The 26,570-nt window shown below is 57.9% G+C and overlaps 2 protein-coding genes across 5 annotated transcripts in view; both read right to left on the bottom strand.

Moving 5' to 3' along the window:
• Positions 1–26,570, bottom strand: part of ITPK1 (inositol-tetrakisphosphate 1-kinase) — a 133,303-nt gene that overhangs the window by 15,668 nt on the left and 91,065 nt on the right. For all 4 annotated transcript variants that reach the window (XM_059687544.1, XM_059687565.1, XM_059687554.1 and 1 more), the window contains 3 exons: positions 18,277–18,394; positions 874–972; positions 497–537 (listed from right to left, as the gene is read on the bottom strand). In XM_059687544.1, the coding sequence (XP_059543527.1) occupies positions 497–537; positions 874–972; positions 18,277–18,394 (258 nt within the window). The remainder of the gene's footprint in view (positions 1–496; positions 538–873; positions 973–18,276; positions 18,395–26,570) is intronic.
• Positions 1–26,570, bottom strand: part of LGMN (legumain) — a 254,837-nt gene that overhangs the window by 175,358 nt on the left and 52,909 nt on the right. The window lies entirely within an intron of this gene.

The raw sequence follows: 26,570 nt of genomic DNA, 5'->3' as shown, positions 1-26,570 counted from the left end.
CTGCTCAGCGACAGTCGCCCACTCTGGGTCAGTTCCCCTCCTCAGCATCCTCCCCGGCAGCCGAGGTGGGGGCGGGAATGACTGCCGGGTGAGTAAGGAATGGATGAGAGGGAGCAGCACGGTGCCCTCTCCTCCTCCCCTGCCCTTTCTCAACGAGCAGGACCGCCAATCCCTGTCGGCAGTGAGGGCATCTTTCCGGTCCGCAGCCCTAGGAGGGGCCCAGCCCAGTGCCTGGCACAGAGCAGGCACCAGGGAGTGGTGACCCTGATGGGCCAAAACATGGAAAGCCGAGGGCAGGTCAGACGGGTGTGAGGGCTGCCGCAGGGGCTCAAGTGGCGTCTTGCACAGCCATCCGGCCCTTGGGGACAAGGACAGGCACCTGGGGAGGCTGCAGACAGACAAAGCCACCAGAGCAGGGCGGGGGAGGAGCAGGGGTGGATGGAGCAGACTCAGCGGGGCCCAGAGAGACTGTCAGGCGGTCAAACTTTCCACTCACCTCGTGGGAGTTGGTGCCGTGAGCCACTCTGGTTTTGCAAACTGTGGGTGGAGGTGGGGGAGAGAGAAGCAGAGAGGAGTCAGCAAGGTCATCCACCCACAGAGCCCAACCCCGCAGGCACGGGGGAAACTCAGAACTCCTGCGGCCTCCAGGGGGAGGGGCAGGTAGGGCAGGGGCCACACACTGACGCAACTGTGGCCAGCACCGCACCCGGGGGATCTGGACCCATTGCCACAGTGTGTGGGGGAGCGGGACCCCAGGCCATGCCCTCCCCGGCAGCCAAGGCCTTTATCCACCCTCCCCCTCCCCTACACAGTGTAAAGCCAGGGGCCCTGGCAGCCCCGCCCGCCCGCCCAGCAGAGCCGGGGTGTACACACTGAAGGGGAAGGTCAGGCCGTTCTTCTCCAGGAGCTGCATGGTGTCGTCCCCGCACAGGCTCGTGAGCTCCATGAAGGGCGGCGAGCAGATCCTGTCATCTGCAGACAGAGGAAAGGCCGTCAGCACGCTCCCCAGACAGACACACCTCCCTGGGGCCACCTCCATACCCTGCTGCCGATCTGACGCCCCAAACTCCAGTCATGTGCGCGCGCGCGCACACACACACACAGCGGCATACGTTTAAGTTACACCTCCTAACAACATCCCTGTAATTACAAAGCCAACATGTAACTGTACAACCTGCAGACCAAAGAGTAAAAACCACACGGCTTCCCCTCCTCAGCCCTAACCTGGGCGCGGACGTTAACACTCAGAGCTTTACAACAGGACAGTCGCGTAACCTGATTTCCACTCCAGACACAGGAACGTTTTTCGGGCTCATTAGAGACTTCCCCCACCACATGCGGCATCAGCTTAACAGCGATCGCAGGATCGAGGCTGCGCACCGAGCTCTCAGCGCACGTCTCCCGCTGTAAGCTGTGCATCACCTCAAGTCTGCAAAGTAACCCGGGGAGGACAGCAGGGCCGGGAGGTTAAAGGGCGTGCCCGCGGCTGCACAGCCTCACCACCTAACCAAAGGTGGAAGCCAAAACAGCTCCGACCCATGCAGTGAGTCTCGCCTGTTCGTCTGGCTTCCTCACTCCCCTCAAGCACCCTCTCCCCTCTCCAGCCCCCGCCCAGCCCTGCCCCGTCCCAGGCCTTCCTTCTCACCTGGACACCTGGGCTCGCCTTGGGGGAAGCCAGTCCTGAGCAGGGCAGGGGCTGAGAGGAAGCCATGACCCTCGGCCTGGCCCCTCCCAGACTGCGGACCGCACACTGATGTTTACTGCTGGAGCCACTTTCTGGCTACTTGCAGCCAAAATCACCCTGATGTGTCCGTGAAATCACAATTAGAAACGACTACTGTTCCTATTTTGGTTTCAACAACCGTTCGCAACAAGAGAACGTGTTGGGACTCAACTAACCCTTAGGAGCTAGAGACACAGTGATGGACACAGGTGCCCGCCCGCGTGGAGCTCACAGACGATGAACGAGACGGACTTACTGACGGGTAAAATGGACAGTGAGACGGCACTGGCAGGGAACACAAAGTACGAAACAGGGCGCAGGTGTGGGGCAGTGTGTCGCTGAGCAGACAAAGACGATGAGGGAATGGGCCTGCGTGGGGGGCAGGCACACCCCAGCAGAGAGACAGCTGACACAAAGGCCCTGCTGACGGACATGCTGCTGTCTGATGCACAGATTGGACAAGCCACGACAAGGACGGTCACGTCAGTCAGACTGGGGACCGAGCTGAGTGGAGGGCACCGGGCTGAGTGGAGGGCACCGGGCTGGGTGGAGGGCACCGGGCTGGGGGGAGGGCACCGGGCTGGGGGGAGGGCACCGGGCTGGGAAGAGGGCACCGGGCTGAGTGGAGGGCACCGGGCTGAGTGGAGGGCACCGGGCTGGGTGGAGGGCACCGGGCTGAGTGGAGGGCACCGGGCTGGGGGGAGGGCACCGGGCTGAGTGGAGGGCACCGGGCTGGGGGGAGGGCACCGGGCTGGGAAGAGGGCACCGGGCTGGGGGGAGGGCACCGGGCTGGGTGGAAGGCACAGGGCTGGGAGGAGGGCACCGGGCTGGGGGGAGGGCACCGGGCTGGGTGGGAGGGCTGGTGAAGGAACGAGTGAAGCCAGCAGGTTGGGGGCAGGAGACACGCCGGCCCGGCCCACGTGAGGAACTGTGGTGGCGGAGACTTTTCCAGCTCAACCCTGGGAAACTCGACGGACGCCAGCAGCTCCTGGCCCCAAATAGCGGCAGAAGAGCCGGCGCGCTGGGAGCCCGGAGCTATTTCTGGTTTCCCGAAAAAGGCCGCTGTGCTTATTCCTCTGCCGCCTTTATTTCTGGATGGGAGCGGGAAAGAGGCTTTTTTTGGTGAGAAGGTGGGCTGTGTTCTGTCAAGAGCTGAAACTTCAGCCCCTGGGAAACTGAAACATGCCAGACGAGGCGAAGCTGGAGGCCCTGGAGATGGGCAAGTTCCAACCGCGTGCACCAGCCCAGAGGGGCAGAGGACAGTTCAAGGTCACACACAAGCTGCTGGCAGGTCCAGCGAGGGAACCAGGTGTCCCGAGTCACACACCACTGCCCTGTACACGCTGCCAGTGGCCACACTCACCCGGCTGCTGCGGGACTAGCAAGAAGCTACAGGCTGAGGACCCCGAGGGCAGTGGGGTGCGAAGGGCAGATGGCGCTGCGAAGTGTCGCTCTGAAGCCCGACTCTGAACCTGGGCTCGCTACTCACTAGCTGTGAGTTTCCGAAGTGACTGAACTCACGGGGCCTTGCTCTCCCGTCTGTAACCAGGAGCCAGGCCTCCCTGGTACCTAACGGGCACCCAGCAGGCAGGCACTGTTTCTGGTACCACGCTGGGCGTGGCCAGCTGGGGTCACCCATAGGGGATCCTGGGTCGTGGCCACCGGTCTGTGTTCAGCGTCCTGGGGTGTGTCGCTGCTGACCTCCCCCTCACTGGCCTTCTCCCGGTGCCCAGCATGGTGCCGGCAGGACAGGCTCTGCCTGTGGCTGTGAAGGGAGCCTCAGCGGGGTACCCGACCCACATGCCAGACCTGGCCTGCCGAACGCCCTCACGCGCCCCCCGCCCCCACCTCCCCCGGCCTGCCTCGCCCAGGGCTTTCCATTGGAAAATGACAGGGCAGTCACCTCCATCCCCTCCGCCTGCCTTTCACTTCGCCAAAGAACGTTTCGGCACGAGCATCGCGTTTGTCTGCTCTGCCAGGACTGCGACTGAACTTTCCCTTTTTATTGCTCTTACTGGACGTGCCATCAGTACTTTCCCATGACTTTGCATGTCCTGTCACCCGACCAGCATTTCCTGTCACCCGACCGGCGACATTTCCTCTAGTTCACATTTGTGCCAGTTTTCTTCCCCCACAGACAGGACTCCAATGCACATCTTAGGCACAAGGCCTTGTGCTGGGGATAAGTCATTTCCACAGACCCGGCTCCCCGAGGTGGGTTTGAGTCCATGGGAGTCAACATTTCTATGGTTCTTGCCACACAGTGTCATGTCGCTTCCCAAAAGGACCAAGTGCTTTGCCGGCGCACCAGCAATGAAGGGCCTTGACCACACGTCCCCCGCCTGGGTCCCACCTGCAGAAATCGGGGCCGTAGCCGTGTGAGGGAGGACGGCAGGCGACATGGTGAATGACCCCATCTGGCACAGAAGGTCACTCTGCCAGTGGGCCCCCAGCAGAGTGAGCCGAGGCAGGAAGACACCGAGGGGCTGCCCCGGGGGGAGGGGGGGGCAAGGCACACGCATGACACCGTCAGCAAAGCCCTGCACTTGGGGTCAGGACCAGCATGCAATTAATTCCAGCCGCTTCCAGGCCACCAGGTGGCTGTGCAGGTCTTGGGCTCCTGACGAGTGGAACAGGGGTCCTCAGAGGCCAGTCCTGTCCACCTGCTGGAGTTGCAGAGGGAATCAGGGATGAGAAGAAAGTGATGCCGCGTCTGCAAAATGCCAGGTGAAGAAGCCAGCCCCTCCCTGGGGTGCGGGCTAGGGCCTGGTGCAGCCATCTGCTCACACTCCCTCGCAAGGGGGGGGAGGCTCTGGGTCCAGGTGCCACCACGAGCCAGGCAGCGGCAAGGGGCCCTTTGCCACCCCCAGCTCCCAACAAGGGGAGAAGCAGAGACAAGGGCCGTGCAGAGCACGTGGCTCAGATTTCTAGCCAGCAGACGGGAGGGACTCCCAACCCCAGGAGAGCTGGGATGGCGGGTGGCAGCAGCCCCGGCCTGGCACTAGGGAGAGTGTGGCTCAGAGGGTAGACTTCTAACTGCATTCAGAGGGCTCTGCGGGAGGAGGCGACATCCCAGAGGGCCTTGCTGGAGGGGGAAGTTTCAATCCATTCAAACCCTCTGCCTGAGCCAGAGCTGCCGCCCACATGGGCGCCCTCCTTCCAGGCAGAGTGTAGGCCCGTGAAGCAGGGACCACGTTCACAGCCGAATCCCCAACGAAGGAGTGAATGAACTACACCAGGGCTCCCACGTCCTGGCCCAGGGCACCAGACGCTGCCTCTCAGAGCTGGGCTGGGTCCCGCTTCCCTGGCCTATTCCCTGTTCCCAAGGCCCCACATATGGCAGGAAACAGCCTCTGCAGGAGGGCAAGGAGGTCCACCTGTCACTGAACGGGGTTGGGCAGCAGGATCAGGTGCTCACTCGACCTCAGAGCTGGGGGAAGACAAGTGCCCTGACTCGCAGGCCTGAGCCTGTGCACATGCTGGTCGCTCAGGGCCCGGGGACCCCGCCTCTGGTCAGGGGGCCTCCTCTGAGCACCCGCTGCCCGCACACCCAGGAGGCCCCTCATCTCAGTGACGAGATGGGCCCCCTCGCACAGACTGGGCCCCGGAGGCTCTGCGGGGACTTGGGCTGCCGAGGTTTGAATCCCGCCTCACCTCCGCTCAGCTGCGTGAGCCTGGCAAGGCACTTCAGCTGCCTGCTTTCCTTGCTGGAAAGAGGACAACAGTAGCTACTTCATAGGGCTGCCCCCTCCCACATCTGGAAAATGCGCTTTTAGGTTATGAAGTAGTTCCTAAACATAGCTCCGGGTCTGGGCAGCTCCGGGGCAGGGGCAGGGGCAGGGGCAGGACAGGCGCTGCGGCCAGACTGGGGCTTCTCCCAGCCGCCACCGGACGTTCCTGGAGTTTAAGCAAACAATTCCCTTTGTGGCACCCTCACCTCCACCTTCTTCCCCCCACAAACCACCAGATTCCTGGTGTTGTGCCCACCTCCCCCCTCCCCCACCCCAAACCCAAGTGACACACGGCTGCTGGATCCTGGCCCTTTCTAAAGCGCCCTCCTCTAAGTGAGGCTCCAGAACTGCCGCTGGCCGGCTGCGTGACAGCTTTTCCAGGCCTCTGCCACCTGACCCTGCTCACCTTCCTGCTATGGGCTGCACTTATCCCCCCAAATTCGCATGCTGAAGCCCCGAACCCCAGCCCCTCACACTGTGACTGTATTTGGAGGCAGGGCCTTTTAAAGTGGCGATTAAGTTAACATGAGGCTTCAGGGCGGACCCCAATCCAATCTGACTGGGGTCCTTATGAGAGGAGATTAGGACACAGACACACACACAGGGACAACCGCGAGAAGATGCAGGGAGGGGACAGCCACCTACCAGTCAAGGAGGCCTTAGAAGAAACAAGCTTTGCCTCGACTTTGACCCTGGCCTTAACGTCTGTTGTTTAAGCCACCAGCCTGTGGAGCTTTGCCGTGGCAGCCCGGTCAGATGAACACACTGACCAGCTCCTCTCGGAATGCAGAGTCCACGGTCACTCCCAGCCACACCCCGGCCAGTGGCCTGCTCTCCTCTCCATCCCTCCCTCCATCCCCTGCACACACCTCCGGGGCTCCCCTCCTCATGGCAACAACCCACTCACCCCAGCATCCTAAAGCTCCCGGAAGTTCCTGAGAACAGCTGTCTTATAATAACGCCCGCTCCTACCATGGCCCCTGACCAGGCCTCTCCTACCAGCAGTCTCATTTGTCCTAGCACCGTCTTTCTCGCACGCCATACACTGCCTTGTTGGATGGCTCAGCTCGTGTACCCTATTAAATTCCCACATTTTGGCTCTGAGACAGCAACCAGACAGTACCTTCCTTGGGGTAAAGACTGGGTCCTACCCCTGGCCCAGCACTGCTCAGAGGAGGCAGGCGTCAGCAAGGACCATCTCTCGGACAAGCGTGCATGTGTGGGGTGAAATGAGAAATAAAAGTGAGCTGTAAGTCCTGGCAACAGAAAGAAAGGGGGGCTGCAACTCCCCAACCTGCCACTGTGTGGCGCTGTTGGCCTGGCACAGCCCTGATAACTGTGGCCACAGACTTGAATGGACAAAGTGGGAGAGCCTGGCCCATCAACCTGCAGGCTCCAGCGTTCATGACTCAGTGCCCGATTGTTCAAAGTCACCTTCCCGCTGCTGTTACACTGTAAGGGGCATGAGCCACATGCTCTTGAATTCTAAACAGGAAAAGACATCCCGTGTATTCCAGGTGACCAAGTTCCAGCCTGACAGAAGCTTTGAAAACAACCCCAATGGCTTTTTGGCTCACAATGATGGCAGCCACCCAGTAATTCAGAATAATCAAGTACAGCTGGGAGAGCAGCCACAGGCCGGGGCCAGGAGAGGCAGCCAGGAAGGACCTGGATGACAGGCCCATGGAGGAGAGGAAACGCAGTTGGGCCTGCAACCGCGGAGGGCATCCCCTGTCCTTACCACAATGACCTGCTCCCACTGTCCAGTGTCATGTCCCACCCACGGGCCTGGCCAGGAAGAACCCCAGCACCCCATCACAGCAACCACACGCGAGGCCCAAGTCATACCCCACCCTCATCTGGTCGCTCCCCTGCAGGGTGACCTCTCCTGGGACACCCTCACTGCCCAGGACTCCACCCCTCCCCTGCCCACTTCCTCCAGATACGTCAGAATATCTGCTCTTAGTATTGATTTCCCCAGTTACACGTAGAAATGGTCCCTTGCTCCGCCCCCACATGTCCCCAAGTACCCACTTCCACATTCTGCGTTCCCTTTACAGTAGGTGACTCGCCTCCCGTAGCACAAGGGCCCTGCAGGCCAGGTGCTGAACTGGGGGGAAGGAGGAAGCTTCGGGCTTTAAAAGGGTAAAAACAATTGGATGACAGGTCGTGTGTATCTTCATGCCCATTCAAAGCCCCAGATGAGAAACACATGAAAAGTTCCAGCCCTTGCAGCCAGCATGGCCTGGGGAGCCAGACTCATGCAAACCACTTGGAAATTGGCCAGGCCTTTGGGTCAGGCCCAGGAGAAACAGACCCCCCGCCCCCCACCTCATCTTTCTCCCCGCTCCTTGCCCTTTGCAGCTATGGGCATACGCCGCTGTGGACTAAGTGCCTGGATTCTGAGCCCAGGTCACTGCCTCACCCTGGACTGCCTGCCTCTCTGTGCCCCAAGGCCCATCTCTCTAATATGGGGACAACAGGCCCATCCTCCCCTCGGGTCGTGGTGCGTCCCTGCACGCTGGCGGTGTGTGCGGTTCACTAATGAGCACTACGCAAGGCTGTGCTGCTATCAGAGCTGGGTCTGCTCCCCTATTCACTGAGGTCCAGTCAATACCCAGGATGTGGAACCTACAATGGGGCCGGCGCTCTCAGGAGCTGGGATTGTCTCGTGTCAGGTGCCCCCTGTGGGGTAAGGAGAGAAGGTCCTACCTGGCATCTCAGCACTGAGGCGCTCAGACCGAGACCAGCAAGGTGGTCCACGGGGAACTGGGCCCTGACAGGCAGCTTGGGGTAAGCTGGATTTACAGGTGGGGCTGGGGCTGCTCATCCATGCAGGAATCTGAGGCCTAGGAAGTTAAGTTCTTCTTCAAGGTCAAAAGCAGTATGTGGCAGAGTGGGCATCCCGGGCAGGCAGCCTGCGCCACAGCCATGCCCTTCCCCATGCCCTCCTAGTCCCCTGGAGACTCTGGGCCTGGAAGGGGTTAGGGAAGGTTCCGTTCCTGACTCAGAGCCCAGGACACAAGGCCATCGAGCTGGCTGTGTCCCCGGCACTGGTGCCAGACCCTTTGGGCTGCCGGGGTCTCGGTGACCTTGAGAAAGTGCCTTCACCTCTCGGTGCCTTAGTTTCCTGGTCTGTAAAATGGGGAGAAGAGCAGTCCTGCCAGTAAGGATCCAATGAGTTAATACACCAAACACAACAGGAACCGGCACGGAGCAGGTACCCTCCATCACCATCATCACTGGTGTCATTACTTGAGGGTCCACTATTTTTAAAAGTCCAGGATCCCATAAAGAGCCTAGCTGCTCTGCATGGAGACAGACCAGAGTGCTTTTTCCTGCCCAGAGACAATGCTCTTTATATCAAGCTTTGGAGGGAGAGAGAGCTGCTCGTCCATCCCTCTGCCCGGGCAGAACCCACACTCAAAGCAGACCAGCAGCCACCGTGCAGGCGCCCCGGGGGCTCCCTCACTCATCGGCAGACTTTGAGGAGCACCCTGTGCTTAGAATATGAAGTTGGATCTGGGCTGCTGGTCGCCAGCAGGGCCAAAGAACCGGAGCTGGCAGTGAGGGGTGAGCAAAAATGACAAGGACAAGCCAGCCTGACAGTGTGAGTGGCCCAGGTCTGAGCTCTGAGGCGCAGGGTGAGAACTCCACAGCAGTCTCCTCCAAAAGCTCAAGAGGAGGAGTAGGGAGAGAGGAGGGGCCGGGGGGGGGGGGGCGGGTAGGGGCTCTAGACGCCCAATGTGGCAGCGGGATGGTGAGAGGGCCTGGCCCCAGCCCTGGGCCCAGCACCAGCAGGGCTCTCCCAGAGGGTACTTTTCCGTTTCTGCTGGTAACCTGCTCTCTTACCTGCCTGGCCTTGGCCTCTTGAACCTGCCCCAGGAACTTCCTCCCTCCACACCTCCACTGCTGAAACGGAATCCTTGCTGCTGAAGGTGGGAGTCTGGCCCGGGCTGCAGGCTTATTAACGCTGGTAGACTCCAAGCCCCGCCCTGGCCTCCCTCGGTACCCATGGAGGCATCCGCTCACCCGAGCCCACAGCACTGCCCGGCTCTGCCATCTGACTTATGCGCACCACGGCTGTGGCTTGTACTGTGTTTCCTTCTCCTCTCCTTACCCTTTGCCCACCCTAAACACAGTGCCTGTCACCAATGCCTGGCAATGCCACCCCTCCAGTATCTCTGGGCTGTCCCCTCTACTCCTGCCCACTGCCACCCGCTCACCCCCACCAGTCCCTTAGCATCTCTCCTCCCAGCTCTGCAGCAGCCTCCTGCCTCCAACCACAGGCTACGTCCAAACTGCATCGGAGGGCCGCTGGGACTCAGCGGGTGACCCCTCCAGGGGCACAGACAGCCCGTTTCTCCCGACCACCCTGCTCGCTCTCTGGAATGGCAGCCCCCCTTTCTCCTGCCAGCCCCAGTTTCAGACCCACTTCGAACATCACTCCTCAGCAGCTTGTTGCCACAGGGGGCCAGGGACCCCACCTGCCACAGGTCAGCCTCTCGTGCGTCTGCTTCTTCTGTATCTGATTCTTGAAAACACCCGTCCTCTGTTTGCACACTGATTGAACACCTACTATGTTCCAGGCCCTGCTCTGGGGATTCAAGGTCCCCAAAGACACACTGTCCTTAAGGCCTTCGGTTGGGTAGGAAGAGAGAAGTGAGAGAACATAAAACACAGTGGGATTGCTGCTGTGACCCAGAGCAGCAGGGGTCTATGGGAACAGAGGGGAGGGCACTGAGGCCCACACAGGGAAGGAAGTATGCAGCAAGGAGGGCGACCTGGAGGAGGTCACCTGAGCCAGAAGAGGAAACCAAGGACAAAGATCAAGGGCCAAGAGGGGGCTGCTGAGAAGTCTAGCATGGCTGCAGTGAGGGGAGTGAGGGCCGATGTGACAAGCGATGTCACCGGGGAGGGGTGGGCAGGGGCCACAGGCACTGGCCACAGAGGTAGAGAGACTTCATGTCCATTAAATTCAACTTAACTTAGGAGTGTGCGAGGAAAAACTCTTCTGTGTGCTCAGGTGACGGGCAGAACCCTAAAACGGCCCCCAGACTCTGTCCCCTGCTGTGCGCGCCCCGTCATCACCCGCCTGACATTTCCCGGTCAGACATCGCCCTGGTCAGGGGCTGAGCAGCTTTCCTCCTGCCTGACAGGCCAGTGACCGATTTCCTCTCGAGGGGACAGAGCGCTGCAGCAGAGGCCAGACACGGCCCAGGTGGAGGCAGAGGCTCCTGAGCCCGCTCCAGCCTGTGGAACGGCTGCTGGAAACGCGGAGTAACTCCGCGGCAGCTGCTCCCAGGGATTTACGGCCCCTTCCGGGCCCAGGCAGACACTGGCTGGCCCCACTCAGCTCCGACTCCCACACGCAGCAGCCTTTTTTTCAAGGCATTTTTAAAATAGTATTTGAAGTGCTCCCTCTGGCAGCACATATTTTAAAAGCAGAGCAGAAAACGTGAACCTGGCCGCAGCGCAAAGAGGAAGCGTCCATCAACGCAACGGTCCATATTCTGAAACCATGAGACAATGTCTTTAATCCAAAAGGGGCTCTAACCAATCACTAAGAAAACACCGCAAACCCAATAGAAAAATGGGCAAACGAGATGAAAAGACTCCCGCAGAGAAATGCAAACGGCTAATAATAAACGTGAGGAGATGCTCAATGTTGCCAACAGAAAAAGCAATGCGAGGTGAGATGGGCATCGCTCGCTGGCAGGCAGGCGCAATTAGGAGTAAAGTCTGTTTAAACTTTCTGCAGAGCCATCAGGCAAGATGTGCCAACCTGGGAAATGTTTACGGTCATCTTTGATGGAAAAATTCCACTTCTAGGGATTAATTCTAGAAGTAGGCAAAGATCTGTGTTTATTGCAGTTTATTTTCTTAAAAACCCAAATCAAGCTGGAATGACCCAACAAGCCCGATATAGCCGAGTGAGTTACGACACGTTCACCCACATGCTGAACTATGCTGCCGGCAAGGACGACGGGGCAGACCTGACCTCCATCATCTTTACAGGCTGACGTGGGAAGAAGCCAAGATATCTATTAAGCGAGAAGAAAACAAGTTTTATGAGAACATATGTAACATGACACTGTTCCTATTTTTTTTAAAAGCACAAATGTATTTATTGTGCAGGAGAAGGGTCTAGAAAGCTGGATTCCACACCGTTAGAATGTATCTGGGAAGCGGGGCTGAGGCTGCAGAGGTTGGAGTTTCAGGGAACAGGGCCCGGCCCGCTGACGGACTCCAGGGCGGATCTGTGCCTGTGCGCGCTGGAGGTGAGCGCCCTCGGGGCCTGCGGACCGGACTCCTGTGTGCGCTGGGTGGGCTGGCCTCTGTTCCACTGATTCTGAGACACATTTTTTTTTCACTGCCCATCACTGAGGTTGAAATGTTTCATTGTTGATGGCGTGTCACAATGTAGTCAGCAGTTTTTCCCAGGGCAGGGCTGGATTCAGACCCATAAGCCTCCGAATGTGGAGGAGGTGCCTCCCTGGGCTGGGCCACAGCCGGTGCTCAACCTGCTCTGGTGTGGGGGCGGTTTACTGTGGGGCCCACAGCACGACCCTCCTCTGCAGGCCTCCACCTTCACCTGAATGGGGGTCTCTGCCTGGGTGCCTGGTGGCGGCCGGAGTGAAGACGAGCACAGTTTCTCTCTGGGAGAGGAACCAGGAGCCAAGTGCCCACCCAAAGGCCCCACCTCCCCATCAGCTTAGGGGACCCATGCCACCTCCATGACCGCCTGCTCCAGGAGCGTGGCCGGGCCTGGTGCCCTGCCCTCCCGCACATCAGACCCCTTGATGGGGGGCGGCCTCTTCTCAGCTTTGCCAGACACCACAGGGGCGAATTCTCAGAAACTCACTTCAGGTGTGAAGAATTTTCCTAGTGGGCTGATCCAAAACTCCAGCCTCCTGCACAAAACCAGGGCTAGAAGCCGGCCCTGACTCAGGAACGCAGTCCGTGGGCGCATACCCCCCTCCTCTTGGTCCTCCTCAGCTCCAGCCCCCCACTACCCACCACAGCTTCTGCCACATTTCCCACCCAAACCAGGCTCCCAGGACCAAGGAGAGGGAGCTGACAGCATCGAACTCTGAGCCACGCTGCTGCAGGGACTGGAACCGGACCTTCCGCACACCTCCCCACAGTGGTCCCGACAACCGTGCAGACGAGCAAACAGCTCAGACGGCAGCCACTGCCCAGCACACAAGGGGGCTGCGATGTGAGCCAGGCCTGTAAGCAACAAAGCCCTGCTCTTTCCCACTCCATATGTGCTGCTGCTCTCAAGAACCAGGCAGGATTCTGTTCCCTCCGTAACACACAGGGCAGAGCTGCTGGTGGACACCAAGGACCTTCTCTTGTCAGTGCCATTGCCTGGACACCAGAGGGCGCCCGGGAGCCGTGCCAGCTGCCAGTGTGGAAGGCCCCCAGGCTCTGGGGAACCACCGGCCCTCAGGCAGAAGAGCCCCCAACTGTATCTACTATGTCCATGGCCTTGGTCGCTCCCCTCCTCTCCCCCACCATGCTCATGGAGGAAGCAGTACACGCGAGGACCGGGAGTCCCATTCAGGAACTCTGGCTAAGAGCACAGCCAGAGGTGTGGGTTCGAATCCCAGCTCTGCCCCCAAGTAGCTCTGTGGCCTCAACCAACATAAGCTCAATGCACTCCAGTGTCCTCACCACTATGGGGTGACAGAGGTGCCTTTCTCACAGGTCATCGTGAGAATTAAGTTGGCTGACACATGTAAGGTGATTCTCACCGTGCCTGCCTGTGCGCCGACCACACAGGCTCAGAGGAAAGGTGACCTGCACAGGCCACACACGCAGAGGACATGGGGGACCTGCGCTCAGGCCTCGACTCCAAGCCCCCTCCCCACCCAGAGCACCTTGCAGCTCGCCACGGGTGGGCAGGACAGCCAGCCCCCACCTCCGAGTGAAAGGGCCTCAACTCCACACACCCCCATGGCAGGTGCTGCGTGGGGATTATTTCTCCTGGGCTGTGAGGAATGTTGTTTTCTCTCACTTGGTGTGTGGATCACTCCATTTCAATCCCGCCCTGATTAAATTCCCATAAAACCACAGGCAGCGTCGCTCAGGCTGCGGTGTGCACAGCCCTCCCCAGAGAGGCCCGCATCCAACGGCCATCTGTCACCCCGGAGCACACGTGTGGGAGGCTCGGAAAAAGACCAGGAAAGCGACCCTTCGCCTGCAGCTGCCATCAGCCTGCAAGGGCCTCTGGAGCCCTTTGCCCTGTGGTCTGAGGCAGGTCCCCAGTGGCTGCCCCAGGACCAAGGCGACAAGCTTGTATCATCCAATCACAGCCCAGGTGCTTTCTCACCAGTAGGATCAGGAGCTGGCGACAGCCTGGCCCAGAATCACTGGGCACAGGGTGGCAGAACCCATCTCAAAGTCCCAGGCCTGTAAGGCAGAGCGGGTGTCATTGAGAAAAAAGACCTGTGAAGGCGTGCACGGGAGGAACGTGCCCTCCTCTACGCCCGCCCCAGGCAGTTTAATTTTCTGGGAGGCTCCCGCCCTTGGTTTGAATTGGATCCAGGTTCAGTGCCATCTGTGCCTCTGGCTAAGGGGTGGGTGCAGCCCCACCCAGAAGCAGGGGCTACGAGGGAAACCCATGGCCCAGGCGCTCTGGGCTGCGTCACTCTGCACCTACTGACCTCTTTGGAGAAGGACTTACTGCTGAGGTCCCAGGCTGGGGCCACGCCCCGCGGCCAGCAGCAGGGAAAATGGTCATTCCAGGTCACTCACCCCCAGGCAGGAGTCCATGTTAGCGTTTCAGCTGGGTACATCGTTGCCCAGAATAAAGACCACACTTCCCCACTGTCTAGCAGCTCGGGGTGTGATTGCGCTCTGGCCAGCGGCGTGTGAACCGAGCATGGTGTCGTAACTTCCAGACCTTTCCTAAAGGTGGCCAGGGCTGCTTCCCTTTGCTTCCCTGTTCCTAGCCCCCCTCTTCTCCACCCCAACGGCTAAGTCCTGTGATGGCTGAGTTAGGCACCACCTTGGGCCACGCGCTGGAAGCCTCAGTCCCTGCTGTCCCACACAGGACCACCGGGCGAGCCTCCTCTGGGCTCGTACATGAGACCAAAGGGGGGGGCGGGGGTAGTCTGAGACTGTCAGGTCTGACTTAGAAAAAGGACCCTGCTTCCCCTCCAGACTCAGAATGAGAAGAGCTCAGGGAACATAAAAGGAGACGGCACTGACCACCCGAGGCTGTGCAGGTCCTGACAGGTGCGGCTGGAGCTCCGGGCAGCGGGCAGCGGGCCTCACCTGCCCCACAGCCCATGCTCTGCACGGAGGGAGCGGGCTGCTGAGCGAGGACCCCTGTGCCCACCGCCCACCCCACTGCAGAGCCCCCGCCTGCCAGGCTTCTCTGCAGCCGCCCAAGCTCCCGAGGACAGGAGAGCAGCTTCCCCAGGGGCTGAAGTCTCCATGAAGCCCCTGCTCCCAACACAAAAGCAGTGTCCCCGGGATTGCTAGAACTGTCTGAGGGATTTAAAAGGGTAATTATAGCTGTTTACAGCCCGCCTAAGGGCTGTGTCCCTCCTGGAATCGCAGCCGTGGGGGAGGAGCAAGAGCAACAGGGTGCGCTTCCCAGAGAAGGTTCTCATCTGCCGAGGGGCTGGCCTCTGGGGGGGAGGGTGAGCCAGCAGCCTTCCCCATGAACAGCTCCAGGAGGGGTGGGGGGGGACGGGGGCAGGAAAAGGCTCTATAGGAAGTCTCGGCCTCACTGCCCTCCTGGAATAATACCAGCCGGGCTTGGCATGCACGATAAGGAAAACGCAGGGTGCAGCGGTCACGGCCCCCCCACCCACACAGTTCCTGCTGGCCTCAGACCAAGGCCGTATGGGTTCCTCCACCAGTTCTTGCTAGGCCTGGAGGCAGGGTGCCCCCAGCAGGCAGCTCCTGAGCTAAGGACGCCCAGGTTTGAGGTTTCCTGGACCTAGCAGAGTGGGTTCTGATTCCCCCACTGGGAGCCGGTCACCAGGCCCCCTGGGCCTCTGGCTGGGTGAGTGTCCCCCTCACAACAGGACACAGGTAATGGCCATTAGAACCTGTCTCCAGGCCATGGCTGGTGTGGCACAGTTGGTTGGAACATTGTCCTGTACACCAAAAGGTGGTGGGTTCCATCCCCAGTTGGGATGTGTACAGGAGGAAACTGATCAATGTTTCTCTCTCACATTGATGTTTCTCTCTCTCTCTCTCTCTCTCTCTCTCTCTCTCTCTCTCCACCTCTCTTTTAAAAAAAAAAAATCAATACACATATCCTCAGGTGAGAATAATTTTCTTAATTAAAAGAAAAGAATGTCTTCTCACTCACCAGCTCACATGCCTTCAATGACTGTCCACAAATGAAGTCCCCCCGGCGCCCGCCACTGCATGAGGTACTCCTAGCCTCCACTCTGACCCGATGGTCTGCAAGTCCCTCACCAGCACCGCACACTTCAGCTCTCTCCCCACTTTGCTCACCTCACACCCCTGACCTGCCTGGGAGGCCCAGGCTGTCACTCCCTCTGCACCTGCCCACCAGGGCAGCCCTGCATCATGTGCACCCTGCGGTCCAGCCCCCGCCCCTCAACCCCCACTAGTCCCTGCTCCCGTCTGGACATGCTCATACTCTAAGCCAAGGCTCACCTTTGACCCTCAGCCCCGATGTCTTCAAGATCCAATCCAGATGCTTTACCCCCTTCCATCATAAGGGAGCAGCAACAGCAACTGCCATTCCCGTGACCCCAGTGGGCTGGCACCCATGCTACCTGCTGTCAGACATCATCCCAGTTACCCCAACCCAGGAGCCCATGGACAAACCACTTGTTACCTACATCTTACAGAAAGCCAGCAGGGACCTGGCCAAGACCGCACAGAAGCAAAGTGCAGATTCGGGCCGGTGTGGCTCAGTGGTTGAGCGTCGACCTATGAGCCAGGAGGTCATAGTTTGATTCTGTCAGGGCACATGCCCAGGCTGCAGGCTCCATCCCCAGTGTGGGGCATGCAGGAGACAGCCGATCAATGATTCTCTCTCATCATTGATGTTTCTATCTCTCTCCCGCTCTCCTTCCTCTCTGAAATCAATTTAAAAATATATATTTTTTTTATTTTTATTTTTTAAAGCTCAGATTCGGATAGAATCTATCTGTCCCCCCAAAAGCGGGGAATGCCTCTTTTGCTCTGAGAAAGCCTCCTTCGAGGTGCCTTCCTAATTCCACCAGAACCAGAACCAGAACCAGCACTCTTCTGATAGGCTTATCGAGGACACGAGCCATGGCTGCCAACCTGCCTCTCCTCCCAGTCACCGGGACTTCTCACCTGTTCATACACTCTCCTGTCCCTCCACACACAGTCCATGTCCAACACACACACCTGGGAAGGGACGGATTTTCTTTCCAGAACCAACATTCACCCAAAGCGTCACTCTAGATCTTCCTTCCCCCCGGGGACTCTGGTGGACCCAGGAAAGGAACACGAGGGGAGGGAAGTTGACATCGTCACTGACTACTCCTGACCCAAGGAGGAAAGGGCGCTGGTGTGCCCACTTGCCCCCACTCCCTGCAAGTCAGGTCCACGACCGACCCACCTGATGAATCCCAGGCACCCAGGGAGTCAGGCCTCGACATCCCCTACAGGACGACCAGGTCCAGCACCCAGCTCTCTCACAGGGCAAGTTCCTAAAGGATTCAAGAACTCACCAACTCCCCTAGCCAGGGTCGTGGCTGCACCTATGCCAGGTGCTTGCTAGATGCAGGGCCTCTGGCCATGGGCATGACAGTCAAGCTCGGGGGTTAGGAGCTAGGGAGCCTGGGTAGTGACCGGGCTATGATGCCATTTACGGGCTGTGACACCAGGATGTCTGCTGACCTCTCTGAGCCTTCGCATCGTCTGTAAAATTAGGGCGGAGACCTCCTTCGTGAGCACACGAGGAGAGAGTATAAGGAGAAGGCTAACCCAGGACCAGGCACCTGGCACACCCAATAAATGCTGCTCTCCATTCCCCTCATGGTCCTGTGAGCCAAACTGCCCACTGGTCCCACCAGCACACAAAACGCCTGAGGCAGGTCACCCAGGTCAGGGCTCCAGGCCGTGTGCGCAGGCCACACGCATGGTCTGGACGGCAGAGCAGGGGCTGCCTCTCCAGCCCGGGATGCATCCCTGCAACGCCCGAGGCGCAGGCAAAGCACATCTCCTCCCAATTACACAAGCGCTCTCGCCTGCGTTAAGCAGACAACCAGGGGGTGACTGTTAACAAGACTCTTTCCAAAAAGCATAAACAAACACCTTGGAAAGGAGTACGACTCCTCGGAGCTGCCCGGCCCGGGAGGTGGGGGTGGGGGGTCCCCAGGGACAGGAGGCCACATCCTGCGGCGAAGAGCGAGGCTCCTGCCTGGAGAACACGGCGTGCCCCGCGAAGTCTAGCCGCCACATTACACAGCTCCGTGTTTGATTAAAGGCCCTTTAATTTCTGTTTGTCTCCTTCACCCAGTTACATAACTGACTCACCCGCCCGCCCTGAGCTCCTCCACACACGCCTGCTCTCTAACCGCTGTGTATGGGGACACTTCATGGCCACTCCGTGGCTTTAAGACAACAAAGCCAAGCATGCTGAAGTGGTTGGAGCCGCTCTCCAAGGAGCACTCTGGGCTTTTACTCCCCAACTCTGCTGGTCGGAGGCAGGACGGGCCTCCCCACAACGTGCGGCCCCTGGAACTCAGCTGCTTCCGTCCCGAGGGCTCACACAGACCAGGGCCCCGCCCGCCCCGGCAGTGACCACGGGTGGACCCCGCCGCGGTGCAGAGCCGCCTGCGGCCATACCTTTCATGTAGGCCTCAATCTTGCGGATGAGCTCGTAGGACTTGGAGCGGTCGAGCAGCGTCCTGATGGCAGGAAGGGGGTCCAGGACAATGGTCTCAGGGTGGGCGTCGATGTATTCCTGAAAGGGAAGCACACCCCTTCCGGTGAGGAGAGGCCCGTGCTGAACGGTGGATAACAAGCAAGGCTTCACCCCACACGCCCGCCTCATCCCCCCGTCTTCTCACTCCCCCACCAGCCCTCAGTCCCCTCTGGGGCCTCCACCCACTGGGCCCCAAGATCCCAGGGCTTTGGTGAGACCAACCAGGGCATTCTGCCCCTGGAGTCACTGGCTCATGGGAGGTTATGTGACCCGAGTTGGTCCAATCAGAGGCAGGCTCAGAGCTCCTGCTGAGAATTCTGGGAAAAGAGCGCTCTCCTCACTGAGAAGAGAAAGCGCAGAAACGGGGTAGCTGGGAGCAGTTCCCACGGGATCTGGAGGGGAGGCCTGACAGAGCCTAAACTCAAGATGGAACCCAAATTGAGAAAACAGCCAAGAAAGGTAGAGCAGCGCTGAAACCCTGAAACCAGGGCTGCTCCCCCACAACTGCACACGTGGCTGCACGCAGTGGCCCAGCACCCACACCGATGAGGACGCTAAGGCAGAACCGGCGGCAGTGAGATGCCAAGAGTCGTTAAAGGGACTGTGGGAAGGCCTGGCAGAGACACTGGCCACGGGAGACCAGCTGGCCCTCAGGTGCTCACTCCAACAAGCGCTGCCCTAATCCCCACTAGCTTCACGGCAGACGATGGAAATGCAAAAGGAACAGAATTGGTGTTGTTTTTTTAAATATATTTTATTGACTTTTTACAGAGAGAATGGGAGAGGGATAGAGTTAGAAACATCAATGAGAGAGAAACATCGATCAGCTGCCTCCTGCACACCCCCTATTGGGGATGTGCCCGCAACCAAGGTACATGCCCTTGACCGGAATCAAACCTGGGACCTTTCAGTCTGCAGGCCAACGCTCTATCCACTGAGCCAAACCGGTCAGGGCCAGAACTGGTTTTTAAGGAAGTCGCAATCTTCCTGGGGAAAGAACACGAGTGCGCACGTGGAACCAGAAACTATTCTCTGTAACAATTCAACAGGACAGAGCAGAATGTTTCTAGGAAAAGAACCCGGGGATTCTGGCCCTGCCACCATCACCTCTGTGACTGTGGGGCCCCAAGCCCTGTGCAGGGTGAGGGCAAGCTTGTCAGGCCAACACAGCAATGAGACTATCCCTGCGGCTCTGACACCGAACGCTCTAAGGATAAAGCTGCCGAATGCTGGGGTCACCAGAGGGGCTCCGTGAGAAGATGGGTTAAGGCAGGCCACTCAGCAGCTGCTGCTACTGTGGGCTGACATGCGTCCCCACCCCTACCCCCAACAGATCTGTTCAAGTCCTAAACCTCGGTCCTTGTGAGTGTGACCTTATTTGGGAACAGTGTCTTCAGATATGTAATCAAGTGAAGATGAGTTCATACTGAACTAGGAGGGGTCCTAATCCATTGACGGGTGTCCTCCAGACGAGGAAAATTTGGACACAGAGACACACGGGAAGAAGGCTGCGTGCAGACAGCAATGGAAGTCATGCAGCTACAAGAAGGGGCAAGGACCACTGGCCCCACAGAAGCTGGAAGGGAGGCTCGGAGCAGATGCTCTCCGAGTGCCACAGAAGGAACCCACCCTGCAGACACCTTGATTTTAGACTTCTAGCCGCCTTCACGGTGAGAGCTTACATTTCTACTATTTTAAGGCACTTGGTAATGGCCACCCCAAGGAACGAGTGTATAAGCTTAATTCACCCGCCTCCCGCCCAGTCTACTAGAGCAGCCTGGGAGGTCAGCAAAGGCCAGGGAAAAAGCCGTCCTGCTTCTTTTCTAGTAACCTTATCAGCAAAAATAAAGCTCCCTTTAGAATTATCCTTGTTTTCAGTGAGCCTATTTTGGTTCCTAGCAATCATTTTTAAGAGCTCTCTAACACAAAAGCCAGAGATTCATATCTACTTCTCTGAAATCGGCTCCCCACTGAGTTTCATGCCAGAGGGTCTGGTTAGGGGCTCATTTGTGTCCTTTTCTCTGAATGTTTAAAACAATGTCTCTGTCCCTAACAGGCAGCAGTGCGCACACATGGGAGGCCTGCTTCCCACCCCCACACCCCTGAACTCCATGGGTGGGGCCTGCACACTCTCACCCTCAGGAGGTCCTCTCCCCCAAGTCTGTAGGTCTAAATGCAGAACCAAAGCCACCTTCACGGCCTGTTCCTCCCCCGCCTCCTCCTGAGAGAGGTGACTGTTGGCAAGTGGCTCAGCGCCTGGCTCACTGCCCTGGTCCGGCAGAATGAGCCACAGCCGATGCCGGCATTGCCATCCACAGGGGACGTGGGGCGAAGCTATGAGGTGTCCTCAAGGAAGGTTTATCCTTCAGGTCAAGGGGCCATGCCCCGTTCCTCTCTCTGGTCCACACCTTGGCCTCACCTGAGTGCCTGCACCTCCCCACGTGGACTCCCCATCGGCAACTACCCAGCATTCCTGCATCAGACCCCATCCTCCGAACCAGGTCAACGCTGCCAAGGAGACACGAGGATTCACACGTACGTATGAAATCACATTAGTGTCCTCATGTTGAAAGGCCATCCACTCACCAAACCCCACTCCATCGACAGCCCTCGGCACCGTGTGGGTACAGCAGACACGCATGAGTCAACGCCTTCTGGGCTGCGCTCCACTGATCCACAGCCCTAGCCGAGGAGTTCGTATTCTGGGTTATGAACTAAAAGCACTCAACTGTCCCCCCTCTCCCCCAACACACAGGCAGCGCCTGGTGTAGAGGAAGAAACCAAGCAAACCAGGCTCCCCTGTTGTCACCTCCCAGTGTCACCGTGGGCAAGCCACTTTATCTGGATCTCGGTGTCCTCACCCGACTCGAGTCTACACTGGAGAAAAGCAAGGCAGACTTCAAGGCCTCGCAGGGGCTGTTCTAGAACAGGACAGACAGCCGCGTGTGAGAGGCATCACAGGCAAGGGCAGGGACACACACCCTCCTGCCTTCCAATAAGGAGGCAGGAGCAGAGATGCTCGTGTGGATGGGCTAGCCCAATCCTCCCCCAACTACTGAGTCACACAAAACATGGCTCTCCTACTGCCTCCCCCTCAAACATGACCCCTTCCCAGGAAGAGCACCGAGGAGCTAGCGGTTCTGGTTCCACTTTTATGCCTCAGGGCAGTGACCTTTGAAGAGGGAACTCAGAGCCATTAAGACAGGAATTTAAGCCAAACTCATGAGGGGAAGAAGCTAGAGAAAAGGGAAAATATGTGACAAGCAGGCGCCAACCAGCTTTTGACCTGGGATGAAAGCATCCACATTCATAGAGGAATTATTCCTAAACTTGATCTCTTTTGGGACGAGGACAGAGAGGGCAAAGAAAGAGCTTTTCCAGTCACCCCACTATCCACAAGTAGATTTTCTTGCAAGCATTTCAGCTTATCTATTGTATCCCAGGCCTCACGCATTTTTCACAAGTCTCTTAGAATTACCAAACCAACTGCTGGCCGGATGAGCGCCCTGGACCACTTTATCACCACTCAGAGGGGAAAGGGCCAAACTGTCGCCATGGCAAATGGTAAACACATTCCCTGCAAGGGCTGCGGAGAACACCGAGGAAGGGATCCCAGAGTTAACAGGAGAGCCTGGCCTTGAGCAGACTGGACAGAGTTTGGAAAAGCAGAAACAGAGCCGTGGGTCAGCAGGGCCAGGAGGAGGTCTGGAGAATGCCGACTGTTGAGGGGACAAAGGAGCAGCGACCAGCAGATGCACCCCCAAGCCCAAGCTCATAGGGATACTATAGGATGGTGGTGCCAAGAGGCGCGCGGTCCCTCTGCAGTACTAGAGGGAGTCAAGGTTTCCCCGCTGAGAATCTGAGCCAAACAAGTGGACTGGGATGAACATCAGCGATACTGTCTCCTCTGCAATTCCATTTATGGGCAGGAAATGAGCAGGGATTGAGATGCAAGGATTTGCTCTCATCTAACAGGAAATGCAGGTAGAAGTTCTGAGTTCAAATCCTGCCTCCACCATTTACTCCATGTTTGTGAAAAAGAAACTACAAGTAATGTCCAAGATTGTTTCCTTGTCTATAAAATAATAAAAACTATCTCAGGGCAGTGCGGTGGGCGACAGGTGATCATGTATATGAAAGGATTCTCATGATTCTGTAACCCATGGACTCTCTGAGCTCATCCTGCCTGGCCCACCCAGCAGACAGAGAGGGGCAGGCCACCAGCTCGGCACCTCGGATGGGCCGACCCTCCTGCTGGTGCCTGGTGAGGACACAACCCCATCCCACAGCAGCGGAGGTTCCAGGGAGCACCCCTCTGCGAACAGCTCAGGTCCTGACGGGCCCCAATGCCGCCACAGCCAGCCAACCTGCTCCTCACACAGCGAAGGCAGGGTGCCCACTCACAGTTCCTGCCCTTGGATTCTTAGGAGGTAACAGGGGCTCTGCCCCCCCCCCCAAAAAAAAACACTGCGATCCCTTTTTAGAAAGTGGTGATTCATTTTTCAGAGGTGCACACAAAACTACTTACAGGTTAGATATGATGTCTGGTACTTGTTTCAAAAGGAACAGGTGCGGCATAGATGGAACGCGGGGGGCAGAATTTGCTAATGTGTGACGCTGGGTGATGGTGCTCAGGAGGACACTGCAGCATTCTCCTCTCAGTTAGTTTTGTTTTTTTGAATTTTTTGAAATGTATTTTTTTAAATTTTATTTTATTGCTTAAAGTATTGCAAAGAGTAGTACATATGTCTCCTTTTTCCCCCACTGACCTTCCCCTGGCCTCCCCTACCCCCTAGTATCTTGTGTCCATTGGTTAAGCTAATGACAAGTTTCAGGGAAAATGGGGGAAGGGGGCTCGGTAATCAGATCTTCCCTTTCTTCAACACCCCTGGTTGTGCCAGAAGCAGGGTCAGACACCAACACTATCTTTCAGGAAGGAGCAAGACTCATCCTACCCAGATGGGAATCCCGATCACAGAAAATAAATAATAATCATAATTGATCATCTATATATATAAAAGGCTAAGTGACGATGGGACTGTCCGGTACCGAGGATGCACACTGACCACCAGGGGGCAGATGCTCAATACAGGAGCTGCTGAGCTGTGGTGACTTGGCAGCAGCGGTTCTCCGGTGTCGCATCCTGGAACCGGAGAGGAGGGAGAGAAGGGAGCCCGATTCCTTACGGGGCCGCACAATTCCTTCGGCCATGGGTTACACTGTTCCTGGGGCACCATTGGCCCCGAATCTGGTTTCCTGACAGCAACTTTGCAGAGTGCCCTCTCACAATCTGGGACCCCTCGTGGGGATGTCGGAGAGCAGGTTTTGGCCCAACCCCCGCAGGCCAGGCCAAGAGACCCCACCTGCTGGAGGGACCCTGTTCACTCCACAGACACCCTTCTAGCGGTGGCGCCGCCCCAGGAATTCTAATTAATTTCCTTTCAATGTGCACCAATCCGTGCACCGGGCCACTAGTGATTTTATAATAACAACAGCTGCACTGACCTGGGACTCACAACATACACACCACCCTACGAGGTGAGAGCTAAAACTACAGAACTCTTAGAAGAAAACACGGTGTCAATCTTCTTGACCTCGAATTCTACACTGGCTTCTTCACTGTGATACCAAAAGCATAAGCAAGAAAAGAAACAATAAAGTGGACATCGACATTAGGTGCTTTTGTGACTCCAGGACACCACCTGCCTCACCTCACCTCACCTCACCTTACCTCACCTCACTCAGGACCCAGACGGCGAAAGGCTGCCTGCTGGGCTATGTGCCCAAGAGCCCAGCCAGGCACAGCCCAGCCTCTAACCTCTGGCAGGACTGGGAAGTTCAACTTGACAAATTGCGCCGGAAACGAAATTTCCCCTGTGGGATGGAGGAGGGGCACCACGCAGAGCACAAGAAGCTCCCTTTGAAAAGCCATGTATTTTTACTGATTTCAGAGAGGAAGGGGAAGGGAGAAAGATAGAGATAGAAACTTCAAAGATGAGAGAGAATCACTGATCAGCCACCTCCGCACACCCCACGCTGGGGATCCAGCCGGCAACCTGGGCACGTGCCCTGACTGGAATGGAACCATGACCTCCTGAACACTGGTTCACAGGTCGATGCTCAACCACTGAGCCATGCCAGCTGGGCTAAAAGCCCCTTCTGTCTGGGCCTTGGCTTCCTCCTCCGTCAGGTGCGGCCAATGCTGGGAAGAGGTTACGTGCATAGGAGCTGGAGGCCGCCAGACCCGGGGTAAAATCCTACAGCGTCCTTGAAATGATGGGCCTCCATCAGCCTCGGTCCTCGTCTGTACTCACTCAGTCACGCAAGTCTAGAGTGGGAGAGAGAGGGCCGAAGCTGGAGCCCCTGGTGGGAGCAGCGTGACGAGGCTGGGAACTGCCCAGACCCCCGTGGAACAAGCAGCCTGCACCGGGTCTCTGTGATGGCTTCCTGGGCGGCCGCATCTCAGCAGACACGGACGGAGCAACTCTTATGCAAGCACAGCCATGAGAGTGAGCCTGTCACGCTGTTCTAGGGGCCCCTCGATCCCCTGCGTCAGACGTTAGCACCCGGTGCAGCAAGAGAAAGTGGGACAGGGTTTGCAATTCCCTCTCCCAGAGGCGGTCTCAGATGGTCAGACCTTGCACGACCCAGGGGTTCCTTCTCAGAAAGGAGAAGGAAGTGGAAACTAGCCCAAGGTCACACCGTGCAGTGGCAGAGCTGAGGCTGCGCCCCCATCTGCTCCTCCTCCACCCCAAGGAGCACACACTGGGCTGGAGTCTCTGCATCTGTTCCCAGCCCTGGACTCAGAGACAGACTCCTCTTGGCAGAGTGAACAAATGACACGAGTGGACGTCCAAGTCCACAGTGGCCTCCGGGTTGAGGATCCACATGGCACCAAGGGAAGGACGCGCAGGGTCCCCAGGGCTGGCACGTGCCGGATGTGTAGGAGGGTCACAGTGGACCCCGCTGACTGAAGCCAAATGAGAGGTCTGGGATGAACATCAGCGATACTGTTTCCTCTGCACTTCCGTTTATGGGCAGGAAATGAGCAGGGATTGAGATGCAAGGATTTGCTCTCATTCAATAGGAAATGCAGGTAGAAGTTCTGAGTTCAAATCCCGCCTCCACCAGTCACCCTATGTCTGTGGAAAAGAAACCACAGCTACACAGTGCAATGACTACCCAGGACCCAATCTCGGCAGGGCAGGGAGACATGTGCCCACAGGACAGGCACACGCGTGACAGACAATGGCTCCATGTCAGGGCCCACGCTGTCCTGTGCAGGCCTAAGGTGCCCTCCGTGTCTTGCAGACTCAGCCTGGCATGCAGAGGGCATCTCCTCACATGCTGCTTCTCTAGCTTTCCTGAAATCACTCCTTGGGAGAGTAGGCTTCCCCACCAGCTGACACCTGGTCTTAACCCACCTTCCTGTGCATTCCAGAGAGGTGCCCAGCGTCTGACACTCCGCCTGCAGCCTCCGGACCAGGAGACCAGGAGAAGTGAGAGCCCTAAGGAGTGTGTGTGTGGGCATCTCCTCAGCTGCAGAGCAGCCCCATTCTGCCCACCCTCACTGGGGGCTCCTGGGTGGGAGACTGGGGTGCCTGCTGGTAACAGCGTTACCACATGGGAATGCTGCCACATGGGAATGCCCGTGGGTGCGAGGGTGGGGAGACAGAGGGTTTCTGAGGGGCGGAGGAGGAAAGGCATTCCAAGCAAAGGGGACAGCAAAAGCAAAGGCAGGGGGAGCCCAGCTGGCATGGCTCAGTGGTTGAGCATCGACTTGTGAACCAGGAGGTCACGGTTTGATTCCTGGTCAGGGCATATGCCACGTTTGATCCCCACTGTGGGGTGTGCAGGAGGCAGCCAATCATTGACTCTCTCATCATTGATGTTTCTATCTCTCCCTCTCCCTTCCTCTCTGAAATCAATAAAAATGTATTAAAAAAAAAAAAGCAGGGGGGACAGGGCCCAGCATGGGTAGGTGGACAGAGGTCTCACTGGAAAGTTACACAAGGCAGAGGGCAGGAGAGACAGCTGGAGACAGACCAGCCTGGGAGATTGGATTTGATCCTAAAACAACAGGAACCTGAGCCAGGAGTGATGGGCCAGCGCCGACTTTTGCAGTCACCCGTGAACCGTGTGCAAGCCCAAGGACTGAACTTGGAAGGACCAAGGCCAGAGCAGTGCGTCCGATGCAGTGCTGGCCTGGGGCACG

The sequence above is a fragment of the Myotis daubentonii genome, chromosome 1 (genome assembly GCF_963259705.1).
Source record: "Myotis daubentonii chromosome 1, mMyoDau2.1, whole genome shotgun sequence".
NCBI classification, from domain to species: domain Eukaryota; kingdom Metazoa; phylum Chordata; class Mammalia; order Chiroptera; family Vespertilionidae; genus Myotis; species Myotis daubentonii.
Note: the sequence above shows the minus strand (reverse complement) of the source record. Positions and strands in the feature narration are given on the sequence as shown.